Source organism: Sphaerodactylus townsendi, linkage group LG05, assembly GCF_021028975.2.
Source record: "Sphaerodactylus townsendi isolate TG3544 linkage group LG05, MPM_Stown_v2.3, whole genome shotgun sequence".
NCBI classification, from domain to species: domain Eukaryota; kingdom Metazoa; phylum Chordata; class Lepidosauria; order Squamata; family Sphaerodactylidae; genus Sphaerodactylus; species Sphaerodactylus townsendi.
Window position 1 is genome coordinate 110,442,182 of NC_059429.1, and position 24,368 is coordinate 110,466,549.

The following is a 24,368-nucleotide window of genomic DNA, read 5'->3' on the forward strand; positions in this document are numbered from 1 at the left end:
ATAAGTATAAGATAGTCTTTACCAGTTCAAAGGCAAAATATCCCATTAACCAGAGAAATTGCTTCCTTCATTATTGTCAGCAATTGGGAACATAACTATTAATTTAAATCTATTAGATAGAAAATCAAACTTCGGGGGGGGGGGAGGGGGGAATCTGAGGGTAGGAACATGCTGGATCTGACCAATGGCACTTCTAGTTTAGCATTCCAATCCAAACAGCAGCCAATGATGCCACCAAAATCATAGGACCAGCAGTGGCAAAGTGGTTAAGAGAAAGTATACACTAATCTGGAGGAACTGGGTTTGATTCCCAGCTCTGCTGCCTGAGCTGTGGAGGCTTATCTGGGGAATTCAGATTACCCTATACACTCCCACACACACCAGCAGGGTGACCTTGGGCTAGTCACAGTTCTTCTGAGCTCTCTCAGCCCCACCTACCTCACAGGGTGTTTGTTGTGAGGGGGACAGGGAAAGGCGTTTGTAAGCTCCTTTGAGTTTCCTTGCAGGAGAGAAAGGGGGGATATTAATCCAACTCTTCTTCTTTAATGAGATGCAAGAAGACATTACCTGCTGATTTTAAAACCTGACAATCAGCGTTAACTCAGCCTCTGAACTTAGAGGTCACAGTTGGCTCTTATGACTGAGAGTCAACAAAACACCTTTCCTCCATAAAAATGCTTAAACCATTACAAATCCATCAAAGTCAGTGGTCATCGCATTGCATGGGAGAAAGTTCCACAAATCACTGACACATCGTTTGAAGCTGTACTTCTTTCTACCTACTGACTATGGATCGCTGATATATTGAAATGGCAGTTGTGATGGTATCCTTCTAAGTTTAGATGATTATGCTGGTCTCTGGGGTGGTGCTTGACCAGTGGAAGTTTCAGCTAGTTCGCAGCATGGCAGACTTTTTCCTGACACAAATGGATCGCCAAGCAGGCTGGATGCCAGCCTATAGTACACGGCCTCTTAGAAGAGGGGATGCTTCAGGAAGAAATGTAATTTCTGAGCTATGCTCCAGTTTTGTACACCGAGTGAACCAACACAGATCCATACCATCCAACACCACAATGAAATCTGAAATGGCAGTCATAGATGCCTTTGATCTATCATGCACATGTGTCAAACTCACGGCCCTCCAGATGTTATGGACTACAGTTCCCATCATCTATTGCCAGCATCATGCTGGCAGGGGATGATGGGTACTGTAGTCCATAACATCTGGAGGGCCAGGAGTTTGACACCTGTGAATAGATTATTTAAGGGCAGTTTTATCTTCAGGTAGATCACAACTCTTTTCAAGCTCCTTGTTAATGATATTATCTGCAAATTAAATAGAACAAGTCACATTTAAGTTCATTTGTGAATGCTCTCCTACAACTCTCCTATCTAGGAAACTCAAAATCCAAGCCTGAAGATTTCCCAGAATCACCATCATCTCGCTTGGTTTGTCTTTTAAGAGTCTGCTTAAATCTGAGGGAACTTTAGTGAGTAGTATTTTTATTTTCATGAAGATTTAATCTCATTTGTTTTATCAGGTTGTTCTGATGCATTATTTGCAACAGGGCAGCAAGGAAATAAATAAATAAAAAGTTACCTTGACACAGAACATATTCATTCTGGCATTGAATACAGATTTTTCTACCAGAGCAAAAAGCAAGCAAATGTCACCCACCTGATCTATGTGTCCATTAAAGCATAAGCATAAGCATAAGCATTTTATTGTCATTGTGCACGCACAACGAAATTTACAGCAGCATTCCTCGATGCACACAATTTCAGACTCATACATCATCCTCACTTCCCCTTCCTCCACCCATCCCTACACAGCCCCAAATACATCAATATGAAGCAGCGGAGTTTAGCATAGCCACAGCTCTAGAGTAGAAGCTGTCTCTAAGCCTCTTTGTCCTAGTTCTGAGAGCCCTGTATCGTCTGCCAGATGGTAACAGTTTGAAAAGAGAGTGTGCTGGATGAGACGGGTCCCTCAGAATATTTTGGGCTTTATTTAGGCTTCGGGAATTATTTAAGATGCGCTTACCATACATACAAATGAAACCCAAATTATGACACCTTGACACTGTTGAGTCATTAAGCACAGGAAGAGATCTTTTCAGTCATGACCTTAAGGTCTCCTTCGTCTGTATCTTGAACAGAACGCTCAACTTATCAAGCTGCACTCAAGGAATTCTCAAAAGCGGCAGCAGAAAAATGGAAGGTATTCCATTGTAAATATAAAAAGCCAGTAGTTAATCAAATGTTTATCTGGTGGCAAGCACAACAAATAAGTCCCTAAAAGACCAACAACACATGGTAGTTTTGAGTGTTGTTGTATTTTTGTGTTGTATTTTTGCTTCCTCCAAACAAGAACAAACCCAAACAAAAAGTAATCAGCTCTCATGCCCATGGCGGAGTCTTTAAACTTAGTTACTGCCCTAGGAACAGTTCCTCTCTTTTTCCTGACAAGACTAGTGTGGCAGATCGGTACTCAGATGTCTCAGTGTAGCTCTTCAGGAGTTTAGCTATGGCAAGTTCTTTGCAGTCACTAATGCTCTGAAGAAGATTAGCTCAACCCTTTCCAGGTACTGCAGTTCTTATGGAAGGTCTTCCAGCTAACAAATGCAGCTCTTTCTGTTCTGTCTTTTCCAGCTCCAAAACTTGTAAAACAAGTTTTGCCCTTCAGAGGCCCCTTCCGCACACGCAAAATAATGCGTTTTCAAACCACTTTCACAACTGTTTTCAAGTGGATTTTGCCATTCTGCAGAGCTTCAAAGAGCACTGAAAGCAGTTTGAAAGTGCATTATTTTGCATGTGCGGAATTAGCCAGAGAAGACTATCTTCAGTGCTTCTCAATCAACTCCCTTTTGTTTTTTTAGCTAGCCCAGTCTTGCTTTAGACTACCTTTTAGTGTTATAGTGATCATTTCAACAGCATACCCCGTGAGCCTTTGCTAAATATGCAAACGAGCACAAGTCTATATGTATTCTACTACTGTGAATTTGTTATGGTGAGAGTACTGCCATTTTAAAATTCTTTATTTTTTATTCATTATGAAAAAGTTTGGAATAAGCTCATTTTAAGTGATTAGTCAATTTGCACTTTGTTCCCCTTGAATAAATTGCCAGAGTAGTGGCATGAACTGGCCATAATTTGGGTTCTTGCAATAGCTCATTGATCTGGCGTTAGCATTGTGTATAATAGCTTTCTGCTGCATCTAGCCTTTCTATGAAATAGGGTTTTTGCTCTGAATGTGATTTTGTACCTTCAGAAGGGATCTGGTGTAGTTAGTTTAAAGACTATGATTTCAGAGGAAAAGCTGGTAACTTTGTCTACTAGTTTGCATACACTGATTAATTGATTTGATTTTGCAGAACAAACTCATATTGTGGGCAAGGGGAATATTAGCATTTCATATGCAGATACTGCTTTTTGCTGAGAATTCTCTAGGTAAATAAGCTTGGAACATTTGTGCATAAAGGTTTTCTGTAATATAGCCTGCAAACATAAAATGGTTATTGAGCTCTATACACATTGAGGTGATTTATGAGAAATATATACATCTGGTTCTCTGAAGACCTGTGAACAATCCAAGCGATTTCTGGAATTTCATTGCCTTGGATCATATAAAACTTTTTTGTAAATATGAAGGCCTCTAGGGGAGCCCCAAGATTTTGGGTTGGCAGGAAGCAGCCCTTGGTGGAATGTATATGTAGTCTATACTGAAAAACAAAGAGTTTTAGATCTAGGCCTGATTAGTAGATCACAGATATATTGATAGACCAGAACAGACTAGCGGATAGCTAATATGTATATAGAGAGCTACCAGTTTGAGTAGACAATAGTCACCTTGATGGACCCAATGGTCTAATTCAGGATAAGGCAGCTTCAGGTGTGCTCAATGCAATGTTACTGAGTATAAAACTTCAGTAATGCCCAGAGTATGAAAAGAGGAGAGGGAGCACACAACAGCCCACTGACAAGGCAACTGAACTCCTTGGTGTGCTGTGCTACACTGGACACCATCACTCTTTCAGAACACTGGTAGTTATACTAGAAAACAACCCATGTCCTGTGAAGAAGCTTCAGAAGATTGGAAGCTCCCTTTTATATAGGCTTGGAAGCTCCCTTTTATATAGTACATGGACTGATTTGTTACAAATGACCATTTTTGCCCAGTTTGGACAAACTGACAAATTGCAACAGGCAAACACCAAACTCTACTTTTTTTTTTAATCCACACGGTTTGACCATCACAATAAATGGAGGTTAGTTCTAAACTAGAACACCTTCAAGTTACACATGGAATGCAAAGGGGAGAAGGGAAAGGAGAGACGAACGCCATGATCCCACACCAACTTCCCAACTTGTCATTTCATTCAACTGAAGATTCAGTGCCTTGTGAATCTGACACCAAACAAGAGACTACTACAACTGAGAATACTACAACTGAAATGACTTGCGTTCTATTAGGGCCTGTGTCCCTGGTGACTTAATTAATTATAGGGAAAAGCTGAAAAATTCTCCTTCTAGTCATCTTTCTAGGGCTAGGCCGTGCTTTACCCAGCTCCAGAAAGACACCCTTTTGGTTGTTAGTTATCACAAGCTTTTCTGTTGTTACCCAACACCAGTTATTGCCTAGGGCTTTTCTTGGAGTACAACTCAGGATCAGATATTTAATATTACGTATCAGATATTTGATATATGTAATACAGAAGATGGAGAGATGCTTTAGATGGGGGCTTCACTATCAGCGCTAGATTTTCCCCAGGGTTTAAAATGTTAAAATAGGATCACACAACAGCTTCTTATTTGTTCCGCATCAACTTCCACAAACTTAAGAGAAGCTTTACAGCCCTCAGATTTCAATCTATGACAAATACCATGTTAGCAGACCGTTATCAGCATACACCAATTGATTGATGAGAATGTATTTGTGGAGCCCTGGAATTGGAGAATCTTCCTCATTATGTCTCATGTCCTGTCTTGTGACCTTTATTCAATTCCCACAGCCATTTTAGCTAGGCTAGCATTGCATCCAGTAGTAGACAAGATCATTTATCTGATAAGAATCATTATGTCACCAGGTGATGTCACTGTATGCATTGGCAGTCAAGAAGATTCATGCCAAACTCTTGTCCTGATGTTTAATGTGCTGCAATCTATGTTATGCCCTGCTCCAAACAATTTTAAAAATGTGCAAAGGGGGGGCAACAGGGTGCCTGTGAAGATGGGGAGAGTTTTCCCCATCTCCATGCCCCCCCACCATTAGAAAACCTGCAATCCTGACTTTGCAAAGTTGGGGGGAACCAGGAGGGTGTCTGAGAAGCCCCCCATCTCCATAAGCACCCCTCATGCTGTCCCCCCCCCACTGCTTCCCAAAGCCTGGGGGCCTTGGAAAGCAAGGTGTGGAGGGGAGACAGGCCGACTTGCTGTATTGTGGATGCTTCTCCCCACACCTCGCTTCCGGAGGCCCACAGGTCTCAGGAAATGAGGTGGGGGGGGGCTGATCCGGCTTGCTGGACTGAGCACACCGAGTTAAGCAGGCAGGTTTGGGCCTACTTCACTCCCGCCTCCCTTCTCAAGGCCCACAGATCTTGGGAAAGAAGATGGGATGTGTGTGGAATGTAGGGAACACACTTTCAACCAACGCATGCCCACTGACTGGGGGTTTGTTGTCGGACATTCCAAACCCCTAGCGAATTATGTGTAAGAATGATGAGCAACACACCATGTTAAAAAATATTATGGCTGGTGACTGTGCCATCCTAAGTATTTACTGACATATAAATTAATTTAAACTGATGGGTTTAGAAAAGTGAGAATATAAGTATGCAAAAAGAGATTTTATCACTGGCTAAGGGATCTTGAGAAGAATATGAAATTTTTAAAAGTTATACATTCAGTATTTAATGAGGCAGGAGGATGACACTACCTTACCATTTCTCTAGCTTTAAAATAAGGTTATGGCACAAACCTGCCATTAAGTTACAGTTTTATTTTTTTTCCCATATGGCATAACCCAAAAATCTTTTAATTCATATATAAAAACCATTTAGCTGTATGAATGCTAGGCAATATAAATATCACCCGACTCCTTTCTTATAGGTTTAGGCTGCATAAAAGCCACACATAAAGGATAAGGCATAAGCCTCGGGTCATTACGTGTTAAGGATTTTTAGACAATTTGTCAGGCAACATCTCTCATATTGTAAGCCCATTAAAATCCTTCATTTTTAAGCAATGCTTCACTGGACCACAACAGGGTACTTGATGTGTAATGCCTGCTGGCAGATGTGGCCGCGCTAATGAAATCAAAAGGGTGTTTGTAGTACACTGAACACAAAATGTTAATATAGCTTTGCAGAACAGGACTATGCATCACTGATGGTAAAATCAGAAGTCAGCCATCACACAGAAGTACGTCCTGGGCAAGAACTTGCCCCACTAATTCCTGATTATTTATTTTCCATCTGGCAACAGAAGAGATAAATGGACAAGATGCGGGGGGGGGGGGGGGCATCAAGTTTTGTCAAACTTGCAGCCATATGAAATTTTGGAGAATGAACCGTGGGTGCCCTCACAATGCAGCTGCCAGTCATAACATATTTCTGGCCAAGTCCGGTCTTTTGGCAGAGACTACCGCTTACCAATTGGCACTTCCTGAGGACATGCAGATGATGCCTCCTGGACTCCTCTGAACCATTTCCTATTTCAGGAAAGCTGCCACTGGCAATTCTGCTTTGGGGGAAAAGATGCTGTTTGGTCTCAGTTTCCAATGAAAGGGGAGGGCTTTGTCCTTCCAGAACCACACAAAATGGTTTCCCAGCCCCAAGACATTAGAACAGTTGTCCATGGACTACGATTCCCATCAGCCCCTGCTACAATAACTCCATGGCCAATTGGCAGAGTTTATGGGAAATGTAGTCCATGAACATCTGAAGGGCCATAGGCTAGACACCCCTACATTAGAATCTGTGTTTATGGCTAAGCTAAGGGTGAATGAGTGTGATGCACCTGCTCTGGATAAGCTCGTTAGTTGGCTGGTAGGAAATGACTCAAAATTCCCTGTTCCTTTCCTTCATTTCAGACCCTTCAGATTTTATCCCCAGTACTCAAGAAAGAAATCAGTGCCAGGAAGCACATCAGTGGATACACTGGGGACTGCTAGACAGATTTAATGCTTATTTTTACAAATCACATATTAATAGTGCTTTACAATTACCCTCTACACTTAAATGCTACAGCTGGTATTTGATGAACTGCATGTTGCAGCAACCAATTCTTGAGGCACCTCAGAACCCAACAAATGTTTTAGTTTTTGCATAAGCTTTTGTGAACTACAACCTACTTCACTTTATGCAGTAAGTCACAGAGCCCTTCAGGGGTTGGGCGGGATATAAATTTGAAAAATAAATAAAAATAAAATAAAAAAGTAATATAATTCTTCTGTGCAAAATATATCACATTGCGGTCAATTGTAAACAGGATCAAAGATCTACAAAATGCAGGATGTACATAATGTGACATAATTACGTGAAATTCAAATGTGATCAAGAAAAATACAGAGGCCATTCAAACCGCAGTAATTGGTGATGAAGTAATTTCCCTAGTTTTGCTAAGGTTAAGGAGGGGAAATAGGAAAACCTAGTGGTAACACAGAATAAAGTTATTTCCTCCAATGGACAGCCTCCTTTTCAATACTAAAGACCTGAGTGACGACAAAGGCTGCTGCTATTGAACAACCTTCATCTCTCCCTTATATAAAATATCAGATCGATAATACTTTGTCCAAACTTGTAACCTAGCTTCAAATTTAATGGATGCCTCATATATTTAATTACACTCTCTTTCAGATCTCCAATTTTATAGAGAAAATAGAGCTACTGCTCTACACAAAAAATTACAGACAAGTGAAAGATTGATTGAATAGAAGGAAGTGTGTTTTTTAATGAAAAAACCCACACTTTGGCAAAAGCAGAAGAACAACCAACAATGCAGTTCTTTTCCAGAGGATACATACAGTGAGCCCAATAAAATTGACTAGGATTCTGAGCAGATTTGCTTATGATAGCTAACGATTGAATCCTACAGAGTTATTTAAGTCAAAGCCTGCTGACTTATATGGATCTAGACTGATGTAATACTGCTTAGGATTGCACTATAAAATACTTAGTATTCAGTATCATGACCTGGGCATCAGAGAGATTTGACCACAAAACGTGGTTTATCACTACACTAAATAACCTGGGTGATCCTCTTCTGCACCCTTCCTCCTCTCGGTCCCTTAATTAAAAGACTTGTTTTACAGCAAATCAAAGTGCTTTGCTGTATCTGACCCATAAATAATGGTTTACTCTGCTTGTGAACAAACCAGGCTGCCAAACTCAAATCCTCATTTGGAATCCTGATTTATAAGGAACACAGCAAGCCATAGTTTAGATATAACAAACTAAGTTTTGGTATAAAAGCAAAGTTTTTAAATTACATTACTATTTACAAGGTAGGGGGAGGGGGGCATATACCACCCATCACTCTGGAGTTTTCACATAATGACAACCCATGCCAGTAATATGCATATAGCACATACAGCACATACCACACGAGTCTTGTTCATGAATGGTATGAATCAATTTACTTCTACAGAAGGATTCTAATAATTGTAGCAGTTGCTAGAAATAACTTAGAAAAAGGATTACTTCTGAATCAGGATAAAAACAGTGGATCTGGCATAAATATTACTTATGGCCCAATCCTATTGGGGGGGGGAATGGGGTACTTCTGTCAGCACAAAGGACCAAGGCACCGGACACCAGGCACCCCTCAGCTTTGTGGCAGTGAAACCTGAGAACGCTGGTGTCAGATTGAACGCTGACACAGGAAAGATTGGTGGGTCAGGGTGTTCCTGGGAGTGGAGCTGACTTTAGTTGGCTTCCACCCAGGCTTTAGGGCAGGGAACACAGCAGCCAGAACCTTGGACTTACACCAATTTAGTCCTATGGCGGGCTTTCAGGTGGCTTTCTTTTTTAGCTGCCTCCCCACGCCACCAGAAAGCCCTATGGAGGCAGCCACTGAGAGATGGATTGGGCTGAAAGTGAAAAAAAAACTTGGAGTAACTAAGTCAGTGGTTCTCAACCTGTGGGTCGCGACCCCTTTGGGGGTCGAACGGCCCTTTCACAGGGGTCGGCTAAGACTCTCTGCATCAGTGTTCTCCATCTGTAAAATGGATTAAATGTTAGGGTTGGGGGTCACCACAACATGAGGAACTGTATTAAAGGGTTGCCGCATTAGGAGGGTTGAGAACCACTGAACTAAGCTATGGCTCTGTGCTTTGCAGGATCCAAAATAAGTTGATTCAGAAAGCGGACAGAGGTCAAGAGCTGAAATATCTGAGGTCCTTCTACACAGGGACAATTCAAGTTAAACCACGGCTAAATTTAAAGTGTTTGTGGTTTATGGAGCAGAAGTGGATCTGTAAATGGCTTGGCTTTTTTTTTTAACCATAGGGTTTAAAAAAATAAATTCTAAGGCAGAACAAAACCCTCTGACTATCCATGAAGTTGTCATGGGAAACAGAGGACACAATGTAAAAACAGAAGACGCAAGAAATTCCTTGCCATGTTTCTTCCTCCTGGGAATATGGGAAGCAGTCACAGCCATAAACCCAGTCTAAAGGGGGGGGGGGATGTCAAAACTCAGCCCTATGACATTGTAAATGCAGCGGCAGACACATTTGGCAGATTCCATTTACCAGTTATTACATCAGTCAAAGAATACAAGTCACTTTGAAAATATTAATGACCTTACCTCCATCGCACTTGATACCTTTTAGTCATACTGATTATTAAAAACCTTTCCCCAGAAGAATCCTGTGCAAGCTGGATGAACTTTAACAGCTAAATCAATTTAGCTGAATGTGAAAGAAGCATTAACATGGAAGCGATAAGGCAAAAATGAAGCACCTGAAGCAATTTGGAAAGAAGGACATGTAAACATTCATTTTTCACAGACTGAATTTGGCACAAGTCACCTTGCCAAGAAACAATTATACCAAGCCAAACAAACAAAGCACAGGCATCCAAGCCCACCTCACCTGAGTAAGAACATACCATTTAGAGCAGTGGTATCCAACTCTGATGCTCCAGATGTTCATGGACTACAATTCCCATCAGCCCCTGCTGGCATGGCCAATTGGTTCAGTTCCCCACTCCTCCACATAAAACCTCATCAGAGTTGGACACCCTTGATTTAGAGATTTAACTAAGTCCAGTTATTATGATAGACTATTCCATTGAAAAATGAGGGGAAGCCCAATGAAGCACATATCTGCCCAATCAATGAAATGTAAATTGTATGCTTCTGACACTGCAATCTGAATCAGGGTTACACAGGGAAAGGAGGCGATGTTTAACTCTTTAACTCCCCACACTGTGCTTCACACAGAAACTTGGAGTTATTCTTCTTTGTGTCTGTATGAGCCCAGAGTAACAAGGGGCCACAACTCAATTGCAAATCACCGCTTTGCATACAAAAAAGTTTTAAGTTCAATTTCTAACATTTCTCAGTCAGTCAACATATCTAATTTGCACGTTAGCCAAATCAGTGGATTCTTAAATCCAGAGATTAGAGCCATGAACAGACAGTAGAGATCCTTTCATAGACCTATCGAAGCAGCACTTGTAGCTTCAATGAACGAATGCTCCTAGTGGCTGTTAGGCAACCACAACATTACGGGACCCTTCAAGGCTTGGTGTCAGTAAAAGGCTGAGGGTGGGGGTGGGAGACTAGGCAGGACCTTTTCTCCAAGTTGTTTTGGCCTTTGGCAAAATTCGACTAGGGCCAGGCCCAGCAACCACCACCATGTAACTTCCATGACCTATCCAAGACTGACTGAGTGTTACTGTTCAACAGCCACCCCACAAAAACCAGTATTGTGTTAAGCTCAGAAGTTCAGACTAGAATCTGGGAGATTCTACTGCGGCAATTCACTGGGTGACTATGGGCCAGTTATACACACTCAGCCCAATCTACCTCATACAGTTGTTGTGAGGATTAAATGGAAGAGGAGAATGGTGCAAGATGATTTTGGTTCCCCATTGTGGAGAAAGGTGGGTGGGGCACACAGAAGGAAGCAGGGAAAGGAGAGGATATAGGGACTGCCAGGAGGAGGGAAAGAGAAAGTAATGTAGAGAAGAGGATATAAGGAAAAATGAAATGCCCACACAAGTCTTTATGGCCCTGGAACCGCACAAATTGACCAGGCCTAGTAGCTGGCAGTGCCCAACCAAGCCACAGGTTTTCCAGGCAGAGACTTCTAGAGGGGAGAAAAACTAAAGGGGTGGGGGGTGGGGAGCAAATAAAGGTTGGTTGGTTGATCAGGAAAAGGGAAGAGGCTATGAAGCTTTCACAGAAGAGAAAGAGGAAACAGTGGGAATAGCAGGATGAGATAGCCTCCTTAAGTCCTTACAGGTCTCCATTTGTAATGGCACAAGAAAAAAAAACTTTGCCTATTGGACAGGGCTGCTGACCTCCAGGTGGACAATATAACTGATGTCCAGATTACAGCAATCAATTCTCCTGAGAAAATGGCACTGGAAGGGGTACTCTACAGCATTATTCCCATTACTCTCTCTGCACACAGGCTCTACCGCCACAGACCTGCATTCCGGGCCAGTTGCTCCCCATCTTCCAACTCCTCTGCTTCAGTGTCTCATTCACTCCCCCTCTTTTTTTGGAACTACTGGCATATGCCTTCCTGGATGAAGCTTGACCCTCTCCCCTTCCAGCCTTTTTCTTTGTCCCCTACCTACACACCATTCCTTCTCCTCATGGTATCTGGGTATGACAGAAAACAAGGTTTTTATGGCCCCAGTAGTCCATAAAAAAGAGCAGTCTTAGACGTAGGGGCAGTCTCAAATGCACACGAGGCGTAGAATAAAACTGACTGCAATAGACTGTAAAAACTGATGTCACCTACACCAAACATCTCTGAGTCCAGGGACGGAGGCCATACAAGACAGTCTAGGTGACTACCAGCATTCTCCCACTGCTACTTTTGATGGATTTGGGTGGGTCATAGAAGCCCCCACAAATAATTAGGGGGAAAGCTGCAAACAATGGAGTTTTTTTTAATTCTGCTAATGGGTAGCAGACAGGGGCAAGTTCAGAAACTGCAAACAAGTCTTATTTTGCCTAGGAGTAAACAGAAATACATGTTTAAGAAATTACAGCCAACATCCAGGCAACTGAGCATTCGGTGTATTGCTTTATTATGAAGTTCCTCTTCTGTTCCTTTTGTAAAAGACTAGTCTAATATTTATTATCAGGGATAACTTGGGAAACATCAAGCATCCTAAGATGCTGTGAAAAGGATTTCTAATGAAAAAAAAACCCTGTGCTGGAGCTCCCTCTCTTGGTTCAAAGCTGTTAAAAATAATTCAGCAACATGCCTCATAATTTTTCTGTTTTCTTTCTAGGTCACGTTTCTACTTGGGGAGTACTCCTCAGAGCCCATAGCCTTCACACCCAAATATAATCATAAAATTCACAACTGAATGGGTACCCTGCCTCAATTAATACACTGAAAAAGCTAAACCTGTCTAAAATCAGTAGCACTACAAATCTCTAAATGAAGCCATCTCCCTGAAAGCATATTTGGAAGTATTAAAGAAACGTACATGCTGAGGGAAAAAAATAGCATGCTGTGATAATCAAAATGTCAAAGGATTCAAACTGAGGGATTCCAAGCAAGTTAGGATGAGCTGCTGCTTAGTTCACTTCAAAACAAAACTTATTTCTGTTCTTCCTCTCTATTTTTAGTCCAAGCCCAAATAAAATCATCTGACGCTTGTCGACTCTTAAAGGGAAAAAACTGCACAGGGCATACAGAAAGAAGGATACACCACACTGTGAGAACGAATTTCTTCTTTGAAATTAAATGCCTGAAAACCCCCATCAATCCCAACTGTGCTGTGCTGTTCCCAAACTGCTCTGGGGGGTTAGAAAGAGCAGTCTGCCCTATATTTTATTTAGGCAAGTACAGTACCTTCCTCCAACAAGCATCTGTATCAAACTTTAGCCATCACTAACTTTTGCCTTATCTGTTTAGACATTTACAGCTCAAGTTCATCCACTGGAAGAGCTGCCCCAGGGCTTTAAGCTGAGCAGCTCACAGCAGCACTGGCATGAAGAGGTTTGCTGACTCTGAACATGGAGGCTTCCTTCAGTCACCATAGCCGGCAGCCACTGACGGGCCTAAGCCACCATGAATCTCTGGCAGCAAATTACATTTTGTGTAAAGAAGTGCATTCCCACTGGAGTGTTCTATAATTCCATATGAACTGCATGCAAATCTGGCCAGTCATGTTATTCTGAGGCAAAGGGGAATTTAACTCACATTGGATATCTTGGATATCATGGAAAAGGGCAAGGAATTGTGCTAACTGGTTCAGTCAGTTCATTTACAGTAATTTTCAGATAAATCCTGTGGCTGAGTCCCCTCCGGGGCAAACGGACTCGGGGACTGTGGGATCTCCTAACCACAATATCTCAAAGGCCTCAGCCTGAATCACTAGCTAAAGTTAGATGTTAATTCACAGCATCGAGTGGGAGCAGGCAGGAAACAACTGCCATCCAGCAGCTCCCCTTTAGGACGGCCAGAATGGTGTAGTGGTTAAGAGTGGTAATCTGGAGAACAGGGTTCAGTTCCCCATCCTCCACATAAAACCTGCTTGGTGACCCTGGGCCAGCTGCAGTTCTTTCAGAACTTTCTCACTCCACACAGAGGCATGCAATGGCAAACCACCTCTGAACATCTCTTGTGTTGAAAACCCCATGAGGTCACCGCAAGTCAGCGGTGACCGGACATACACAGCATCCCTTATTCAATTCCAAACTGGCTCCCGTGGGAACATCCTTTTGAATAGTCATCTTTCTTGTTCTTGGATCACCTACCCCAGGCCCACCCTGCTGACACCCAGGAGAGGGTCTCTGCCTCTAGAAGACATGAAGGTTGAACAGTTGAGGTTCTCACGCCAACAAGTGTTTGACCCCCATGGGATGGTGGAGGGAAGAACAAATGTCATGATCTCTGGTTCTACCTCACAGAACATTCTGCTGGAGGATGAGCCAAACAAACCATCTGCTGGTAGGGGAAAGTGACCTCTGGAACAGTCACGATGATGCCCAACATCCAGGCAGGTTTCCCTCCTCACTGAGAGAGCCACAGAGAGACATTAAGGCTAAGCTGGCATCTGACCCAACCAAACCTACCATGGCAAAATCCAACGAAACAGAACACAATCTACATAACTCCTTCTGTTAGACCAAAGGTCTGCAACCTGTGGCTCTCCAGATGTTCATGGACTACAATTCCCATCAGCCCCTGCCAGCATAGCCAATTGGCCATGCTGGCAGGGGCTGATGGGATTTGTAGTCCATGAACATCTGGAGAGCCGCAGGTTGCAGACCCCTGTGTTAGCCCTAACCGAACAACGTAACAGGGCATGAACTTCCAAGTAAACTAAACAAAATTGCATTTGTGTCATTTGCATTGTCCTCAGAAAATACATAATATGTGATTGAACTTTTTTGATTAAGATATTAATTTGGGACCAATGCAGTTACTTTTTTTTGACCCAGTAATGCTGCCAAAGAGAGGCTGACCTGTAATCAGATGATGAGGAAAAGGTTAGGTACCAGTTAATTAGACCTTCAGCAGGGTGTTGAGGACCAACTGTGGCTTTCCATGGATTCCTGTTACAAATTCACCTTTAAAGGTTGAATTGATGCAGGAGTGCTGCAAAGCACGAAGATGCCATGTTGAGGCAACCTCTATTCAAGCAGCCTCCATCCAATCACACTGAGGCAGCCTCCATTCAGGCATGCTGGGAAGGGGCAGTAGGAGGAGCAAAATGCTCTCACTAGCTTCAATGGTGAGCAACCTTTTCCCAGGCGTGGGTGTGGGCAGTAATGATTCAGTTCTTCAGTCCAAGTGCCTTACCAGAGTGTATCATTAAAAAAAACTCAGTTTAATTATACAGCCATCTGTTTATTTAAGAGTTCTCACCAGTACAATACCAGTATACAAAGATCCCAGTGACCTCCTCTCACTCTCTTTGTCTCCAGCTAATTGCCTCAAGTTAACTGAAGACTGCCTGCTTACGGTAGCACTTTCAAAGCAGAAATTAACCCTCTATTTGTTCATCTCTCTCTCTAGCATTCAGTGAGTATACAGAAAAAGGTATGTGCTTTCTCCTATGATATGAAAAGAAAATATGCAAACAAGGACTGGTGCCACTGACATATTGCCACTCCAGTAGTAGAAAGCTGGTCATGTGTTATGTGCAAATATAACATGCATCTCTGTCAGATGTTCACAGTATAAGGAAACAACCATCTGGATCCCATTCTAACCCAAGCATACTATGGGTTACTCTACTATGTATACTATACTATGTATAATAGTAGAGTCAGGATGGGATCCAAGAGCTTCTTCAGGATAACTAAGGGCTTGGGTCATGGCCTTTTCACATCTATTTGAACAGACCTCTATGCCACTTCACAAATTATTTGCAAAGGTCCCTTTGGTCAAGAGCACACTTTCCCCGCATACAAACAGTAAGACTGCTGTACTGTCGAAGGTTTTCACAGCCGTTTTCAACTGGTTACAGTGGGTTTTCTGGGCTGTGTGGCTGCGGTCTGGTAAAAAGATCTACCAGACCACGGCCACACAGCCCGGAAAACCCACCACAATCAGTAAGAATCTTGAAAAACCTCTTATTTGATACTGTTCAGACCTATGCATCAGGCAAAATAAAAGTTTCATTAAAAAAGCACAAAAAGTCATTTTACAGCATTAAAAATAATTTTGGTCAAATAACACTGTAAGAATTTCAGGCTGTGCCATAATTGCTTCTCTACAACCTTCATCTTACTGTGCCAAGCTAGGAATCCTACTGAAGAGCAGAAACACATCAAAAATTGCAGAACATAAAGATCACATGGATCACTAAACTTCTGGGTAGCATCCTTGCATTAGAGATTACTTTTGTATGACTGAGTTCCTAAACTGAAACGAGACTACTTACTCTTCATTGTTCCTTCATCTTCATCTTCTGCATTGATGACCATTGTGCCCAGTTGCGACTCCAAAGTGTCATTGTACTCTATCATAGTATTAATGCCTTCGCTCATTCCACAAGCAGTTCTGATTGTGTTTGTCTCCTGTCCCCGCGCCCGTACCATGGTCCTAGAATCAGTTTCATCTTCTTCCTGAACGTAAGATGCAAGAAACACACTTCTGAATGGTAATGATCACCTTCTGCCAACTCCATAAATTAATGCAAGTTAAATATTATCACTCAGACACCCACTAAAAATGCAAGCAATATGAGTTCCTGGTGCTAAAAGTTTTATCCTGACTCATCATGTATCAACCTCTTCTTGGTTCCTTTCCCTCTCAGTCAACAGACTGAAGCTTGACAGAGAGCTCTGAAGAATGAAATATAATAACCAAACATCAGCAACACAGAAGACATAATCTAGGGATAGTTAAAAAATTTAGCAGAAAAAACTTATTTACTAAATGGCAGAATCAAATAGTTATACACTTGAACTAAATTCATTGTTACAATATTTGGTATCTAGAATAACTACAAGCCCCAAAACACTGCAACTCTACTGTTACAGCAGAAGCAAGTACATGTATATGCAACCCTTGACAAAATGGACTAAAACCATAGTATTTTTCTTAGGAGTTGATTGCAAAGTTTTTTCAGAGTTGATTGCAAATTTTAGTTTTAAAGTGAAGATGGCAGCTTTTGTCTGTTCAAAACATCTGATAATACTACTAGCTGCATTTCACTTGGAAGAAAAACCTGAGAACATAGCACAATTACCACATTCAGTCTGACAGGTCTTGAGATAATTTTAGGCAACTTCACTAAAATTACATCCTGTAGCCTAGTGGTTTTCAACCTACAGACTGGGATCCTTAAGAGGATAATGCAGCTCCACACTGGGTCACAAGCCCTTACCAAGCCACCATATGTTTTGTTTCATTTTTAAAGGATTTGCTCTTAGCATGAAGGCACAGAGAACAAGGCACCACGACAGCTCCCTGTCTGCACAGCATGCTAAGAGGCCCAGAAGTACAGGAAACTGAGGTCACTCATCAGCAGAGAGGAGTCTTTTATGGCTTATTTCTTGCTCATTATGGTGCTCAGCTTGCGTGGCTTCTGACCTCATGGTCTTGGCCTTGACCATGGCATGTGGCGAGCATTACGTGACTTTGTGTCATATGGCTGTAGCTCAGTGGACCTCATGCTGCCTCTGGAAAGATTGAAGATCACGACTCTAGCCTCAGTCCAGTCTAACAATTAAATATAAAGTAGAGAAGGATGGAGACTTATAGGCTGGAAGCTAGCTAAAATCTCCCACAAGCGCCTTTCTGGCTTCATTTCTTTCTTAGTATCTTTTGCTGTTGGTGGTTCTTATTTTCTTTTTTGGCTGCCATCAAACCAGCATCCCTTGGGGCTTGAAATAAGGGGTGAGCACCATTAGCATTCAGGCAGCCATTCAATGAGAGGATAAAGCATACAGAACCAATTGCTTGCTTATCATGGTTCACCTGCTTAGATACCGTTCTAAAGCTACTAGCCAATTGAGGGTCCGCAGAGAACATTTCTCCTAAGAAAGGACTGGAACAGCCAACAGCCAACAACGCCACAGAAAAGCAACAGAGGCTACACGAGTGTTTAGGCCAGCAGTTCTCAACCTGTGGGTCACGACGCCTTTGGGGGTCGAACAACCCTTTTACAGGGGTCGCCTAAGACCATCAGAAAACACATGTTTCCGGTGGTCTTAGGAACCGAGACACAAATAATTTTATGGTTGGGGGTCACCACAACATGAGGTACTGTATTAAAGGTTCGCGGCACTAGGAAGGTCGAGAACCACTGGTTTAGGCAGTTTCAATACTCACTGAATTTTCTTCATCGTCATGATACAACTCACGCTGCTGAGCTTCCTGAATCTTTAGTTTAATATCCATTGCCTCATTAATTAGATCTCGCAGAATAAAGACTCCTTTGGCATTTTTTACAAATGGATGCTAGAAGATGTTGAAAAAAATATAATCGTTATCTAGGATCTGAATTGAAATGTAGCAGTGAAAAAGTCTTGACAGTTTTGATCATCTTGTTAATTAGACTGGACCTCCCCCCTCAAAAAACCTGGCATGAAAGTTTTCTGTTTAACTCAGTTTAACTCACATCACCTTAATTTGGGCATAGAGGTAGTTTTTCCATTCCAATTTTCCACATCAGAAAATAAGAAGGAAAAGAGGTGAGGTGCACAAGCCCAATTTACGCACACGTGGACACAGCCTATTCCTGATTTTGTAAACAGATAAAATAAGCACTACTTCAATTCAACTGAAAATATGTAGAACTCCACTACAAGTGAAATTTCCCAATCAATGCAGCTACTTAGCATATGGCTGACAACCCTTTGAATTAAGGACATGCTTGCAAAATTTAATTGCTGTTTGTTAGTGATTGCAAAAAAAAAAGCAGCTGTAAAAGGGGAAGGAATCCAATGGATGATTTAGAATGATATGACTGGAAGAGAGCACTGCATCCTGTACCCAGAGCATCTTGGCAGATGCTTGTCTTGCTCCATGGAACAGCTGCCCAGAAGGACATTACACAGACACACCAAGCAGCATATTAGAAGAAGAAGAAGAGTTTGGATTTATATCCCACCTTTCTCTCCTGCAAGGAGACTCAAGGTGGCTTACAAGCTCCTTTCCCTTCCTCTACCCACAACAGACACCTTGTGAGGTAGGTGGGGCTGAGAGAGTACAAAGAACTGTGACTAGCCCAAGGTCACCCAGCAGGAATATAGAAGTGAGGAATCAAACCCAGTTCTCCAGGTTAGAATCCACCTGCTCTTAACCACTGCACCACGCTGGCACTGAGAATCTTAGGGAAGTTGAAAACTAGCACTAATTCATTTTAAATTGGTATGATATTGTAATTAAAAATGGGGTTTTTGGTTATGTGCTGTTACCAAACTCAACCCTTCAAGATTAAGGGTTAAGATGTCTTCTAAAATGATTTGCTTTCTCAAAGAGATCAGCAAAGGAATTATTATAATATACTAATTAAACAGTATGAGCTGCACATATGACAACCCCGGGCACAAACCTCATCCTTAAGTACAAATTCCACATACCCAGATCTGTAATATGGGGATAATTGATTATATTGGTTTATCTTAACTGGGATGTTAAAAGACTACTGACATTGGTTTACCTAGGACAGAGGTAGGGAACCTGCGGCTCTCCAGATGTTCAGGAACTACAATTCCCATCAGCCCCTACCAGCATGGCCAATTGGCCATGCTGACAGAGGCTGATGGGAATTGTAGTTCCTGAACATCTGGAGAGCCGCAGGTTCCCTACCCCTGACCTAGGATGTTAAAAGATTACTGAGCACTGACTTGAAGTGTTTTGAGTTACCTAGTTGTTTCTCCAAGTTGTGTTATGATTTATCAAGTGTGGTGTTGAGTCAAACACAGGCAGGGAGTACTACGAAAGCCAAAGAACAAGGAACTCGACAAAAAAGCTGCTATGCCAGGAAAGGAGGGACAAAAATTCTAGAAGTGCAAAGTTGCTGTGATCTTGACTGCTCTGAAGGGATCAGGGAAAGAGGAAGGGAGGACCTTCATTTAAAAGTCCTCTTTACAAACCACCATGAAGGTACTGACCTGAAGCAGTTGTGTAGCAGTGGCTCTTTGCTCCGGACACTTCACGAGACACTGTTTTACAAAATCCATGAATTCATCTGACCAGTGTTGCGGCTTTCGGAATGTTGGAGGTGGATTTGTAGGAATCATGAAAATTGCCTGCAACCAACAATAATAGGTATTTTATTTCTCCACTGTATGGTCACCTTGCTAAAACAGAACAGTCAAACACACTGAAAAATTCATTAGACATAACACATTCCAACAGTACTCTGCTTAAACCAAAGACTGAGGGAAAAACCTTTTATTTCTTAATTGGACGAAATGGAATCTTCAGCAGATGTACCTTCCAACTCTGCTTAATAGATATGTGGCCCATTTCCTTGCTATGGATGTCATAGTTGCTAGAATGGACCAAATATGTGCCCATAAACTGTTCTTACGCCAACACACTGTGGCTCTTTTTGCATAAAACAAATGAAATGTTTTGAGGCATGAAATAAAATGTTTCTACCATGGAGTTCCACATGATTTTAGTCCAAAATGTTCTGTTTCCTGCCTCAAAATGTTTTATTTGGATGCTGTTCTCAGGCGATCCTTTTCTGAAAACGATTTTCTGGAAGTGTTTCTTTGGTGGAATCGTTTTCACTTTGTGTATCTCTTTAAAATGTTTCCCACGCCACTCTGAAGTTCCCAGACTTCCTTGTTGGTGCCATTTTGTGAACTCGTGCCGGCAGTCTCACTGTAAAAAAATGTTGGGGGGTCATGTCTACGTAACTTGTAGACACGATCTCAAGAGAACTGGAGCATGAGGCTTTGGAGCCTTGTAGCATCAAATCCACAGACCGATGAAAAACAGAAAAACCACAAAACTGCGGCCAGGAACTGCTTTTGAAGGGATCAGTGCAGATAAATGGGGCTGTTGGTGTTTGAAAACGTTCTGCCAACACAGGAGTTTGTGCAGAAAGGACCTGTTATTGTAAATACAACCAACATTTCAGTAGCATATTAAAAGTTGTCTTGAACTAACCTTCTACATTTTAAGAAACAATTCAACCAATAACAGCAACAGTCATGCTATTCCTTTAAGCTTTTATTCCCTTTAAGAATCTATTTATGCTTTCATCCTATTTTCTTTATGTTCCCATATCTTTTTGTGTTCCCAGTTTCCTTTTACCAGTAGGGTTTGTTTCTTGTTGGTTGATACATATTTACTGTTATAATATATCTTACCCTATTTGTCTTATTTTACTTACCTTGTGCTGGTCTACGACCATAATAAAGATTGACTGATTGTCTATTGTCTATGAAAACTGTGCTTCATGAAACAAAGCTGGTTCTGGGACAGAATGCCATTTTAATAACTACTGCACTCAGAGAAGTGTGAGTCCACCTACATCAGCCAAAACCTCTTAATGAGCTTCAGCGATCTGTGACCATGCCCATCCGGTTCACCAAATTATCCCAGCTCCCTGCATCTATTAGCCATTGCCCCAAAGGTTTGGACGAGAACAGGCATGAATGAAGCAGAAAGTGGAACCCTCATTGACAAGAGGGTCCCACCATCCTTGGTCACAGAATGGCAGCTGCACCAAAGAGAGAACACACTGCCACACCTGGAGTCCAGTGCACAAAGCTAAAGTACCATCAACATCTGGAAAACTAAAGAGGATCAAGGCAGGCTTTCTGGCCAGGAACCGAAACAGTGCTGTTTTTTCCTATTCAGAATGTCCTATTCTAGTATTTTTTGACTTAGATTTAGTCCTATACACTACAATGGACACTAGAATCTCCCTCAAATCAGCTGTGTAAGTTCTCACCTCCTCTCCTTCTAAACAAATCAGGTACTCAAGCATTAGTTTCCTTACATAATTTGAGGCACAGGAAACCTAGTTTGTTTGTTTTGCTTCAGAGGAAGCAGCATGCCAGGAAGCACAAATCCAAGATTTGTTGATTAGGTGAAATCATTAAAGTGAAAGGCATATGACTTACAGAATAATATTCACAGGTGCCAGTCATTACAACACAAGGTTTGCCAAAGAGGGAGATGACACATTTTCCAAGTCATTTTCTTTTTGTAAATACAAGCATGGGAGGGGTGCGCATCTATAAATAGCTTGGTTTAAGAATGTAACCATAATCTCTTACAAACATACCAAGATGTAGACTTACAGTTTAATTAGAATGCCTTGGGCCTACATACTTGAGGGACTGCATCTCCCCACATTGCCCCGTTAGGACCTTCCGATCCTTGGAGGAGTTCCTATTAGAGGTCCCTGGCCTGAAACATGTCCAGCTGGCCTCTACTAGGGCCAGGGCCTTCACAGTTCTGGCCCCTCTCTGGTGGAACAGGCTTCCTAAGGAGACCAGGACCCTGCGAGACTTGATGCGCTTTCGCAGGGCCTGCAAAATGAACCTGTTATGCCAGGAATTTGGCCAGCTAGGTTGAAGTACGTTCCACCGTCCCAGCTTCCAGTGGACTCAGGGGATGGGAGAGGGTTTTTATCACCATCTGTGTCTTCCTTTTTAAATATTGTATAGTATGTTTTAATTACTGTTATTTTTAATGGTGTACGTCACCCTGAGCCCTTCAAGGGAGGGTGACTAATAAACTGAAATGAATGAATGAATGAATGAAATTTAATCGTCTGGAAATGCATTCAACAAGAATGGGCTGGTTTGATCCTATAAGCAAGTTCAACCACCACAGAAGGAGCTCTTCAAGCTTCCCAGGATTGGAGTGCTCAAGTTTCTGCCCAATACTTACCCTCATTGGGTGAATATCAGCATATGGTGGTTTTCCTTCAGCCATTTCAATAGCAGTAATGCCCAAAGACCAGATGTCTGCCAGACAATTGTAGCCAATTTCTTGGATCACTTCTGGCGCCATCCAAAATGGAGTTCCTATCACAGTGTTTCTTTTCGCCATGGTATCCTAAAACAAGTTATAGGAAAGCAATGTTTACCCTGCTGAAAAAGCAAGTGTGGTAATGAAGTTGCCTAGAAGACATGCAAGGGGATTTCCCACAAGAAATTGGGAAGAACTTGTTCCTTTAGACACCATAAGGGGAATTGAAATGATATCCTAATCCTCGACACATTTAAATGAACAAAAATCAAGTCTAAGTGAAGCCACTGTGGTGCAGTGGTTAAGGTCGGTGGACTCTAGTCTGGTGAACTGAGTTAGATTCCCCACTCCTTCACATGAAGCCCACTGGGTAACCTGGGACCAGCCCCTGTTCTTTCAGAACTCTTGCGGCCCCACCTACCTCACAAGGTGTCTGTTGTGGGAAGGGGAATGGAAGGCAATTATGAACCTCTTTGAAACTCCCTAAATGTAGAGATAAGCTGGGTATAAGAACCAACTTTCCTCCTTCTTCTAAAGACAGCTTCCACCTGAATAGCCAAGACTAGCCTCAGCTTATCGGCACGTTGAAGCGAAGTCGGGTAAGCCATGGTTTGTACTTGGATGGGAGACCCCAAGCAAGCCTAGGGTTGCTACACAGAGGCAGACGATGGCAAACCACCTCTGCTCATCTCTTGCCTTTGGAACCGCATGAGGGATTTCCATAAATCAGTTGCAACTTGATAGTACTCAATTATTAAGCACAACCTGGGGGTGAGGTGGATAGTTCCAACCAACCATGAACTCTCATAACTGCCACAGAAACACATACGACCACAGTTATTCTCGCAGCCATCAGCAAACATTAGATTTGTTGCAATTTCCTCATTAAAAATCTAACTGCACCAATTTATCTTAGCTGAATTCCCTTGCCCCTCCATCCCGATTTTAGCTCTACCAGATGATATAAAAATGTGGGCATGGACAATTTGTACTCACTGTAAGTTGGCCTGCTACCCCAAAGTCTGCAAGCTTAGCATGTCCTTCAGTGTTGAGTAGTATGTTGCCAGCTTTTATGTCACGATGTATTTTCCTCATGAAATGCAAGTATTCTAGTCCTTTGAGTGTTGATTGTATTATTGTAGCTATTTCATCTTCCAACAACTAAAGAGAAAAAGGAATCTTTTTAGCAGATGCTAGAAGCAAACGTCCGGTTACACAAGCAAGACTGCCCTGCCTATAAAAAGAATGTGAGGCCTTATTCCGCACAGAATGAATTCGGTCTCACTATTATAACTTGTACAATTTATTAAACCCTATTCCCAATGAACCATTGACACTACATGCACAAAAGGCCCCTTCCACGCATGCAGAATAATGCACTTTCAATCCACTTTCACAATTTTTTGCAAGTGGATTTTGCTACTCCGCACAGCTGCAAAATGCATTGAAAGTGGATTATTCTGCGTGTGTGGAATGGGCCTAAAAGTAAGCTTAGGGAATTTTTAAAAAGTTGACCTTCAAGAAATTTATACAGGAGGTAACTGGTCTTGTGTGGTAAAAAGCCACACAGCTCAAGGAAAATGGGGGGGGGGGGGCGATGTTACTTGTGCACTGCTCTTTTGCCAGTGGAATTTTTTTTGTGCAACAGTTGCATTGTTAACAGAAGAGGAAGGGGAGAATGGGTGCATCTGGTTCTCCCTCCTTACTAAAGGGTCCTCAAGATCATGTGGATTTTTTTTGTGGGAAGGGTCTCCTTGCCATATGGTCCTGC

General features: G+C 42.1%; 1 protein-coding gene across 1 annotated transcript in view; it reads right to left on the minus strand.

Moving 5' to 3' along the window:
• STK4 (serine/threonine kinase 4) overlaps window positions 1-24,368 on the minus strand; it is an 83,806-nt gene that overhangs the window by 46,751 nt on the left and 12,687 nt on the right. The window contains exons 5-9 of the mRNA XM_048497605.1: window positions 23,594-23,758; window positions 22,517-22,684; window positions 19,771-19,908; window positions 17,984-18,112; window positions 16,089-16,272 (exon numbers count right to left, since the gene is read on the minus strand). Of these exons, the coding sequence (XP_048353562.1) occupies window positions 16,089-16,272; window positions 17,984-18,112; window positions 19,771-19,908; window positions 22,517-22,684; window positions 23,594-23,758 (784 nt within the window). The remainder of the gene's footprint in view (window positions 1-16,088; window positions 16,273-17,983; window positions 18,113-19,770; window positions 19,909-22,516; window positions 22,685-23,593; window positions 23,759-24,368) is intronic.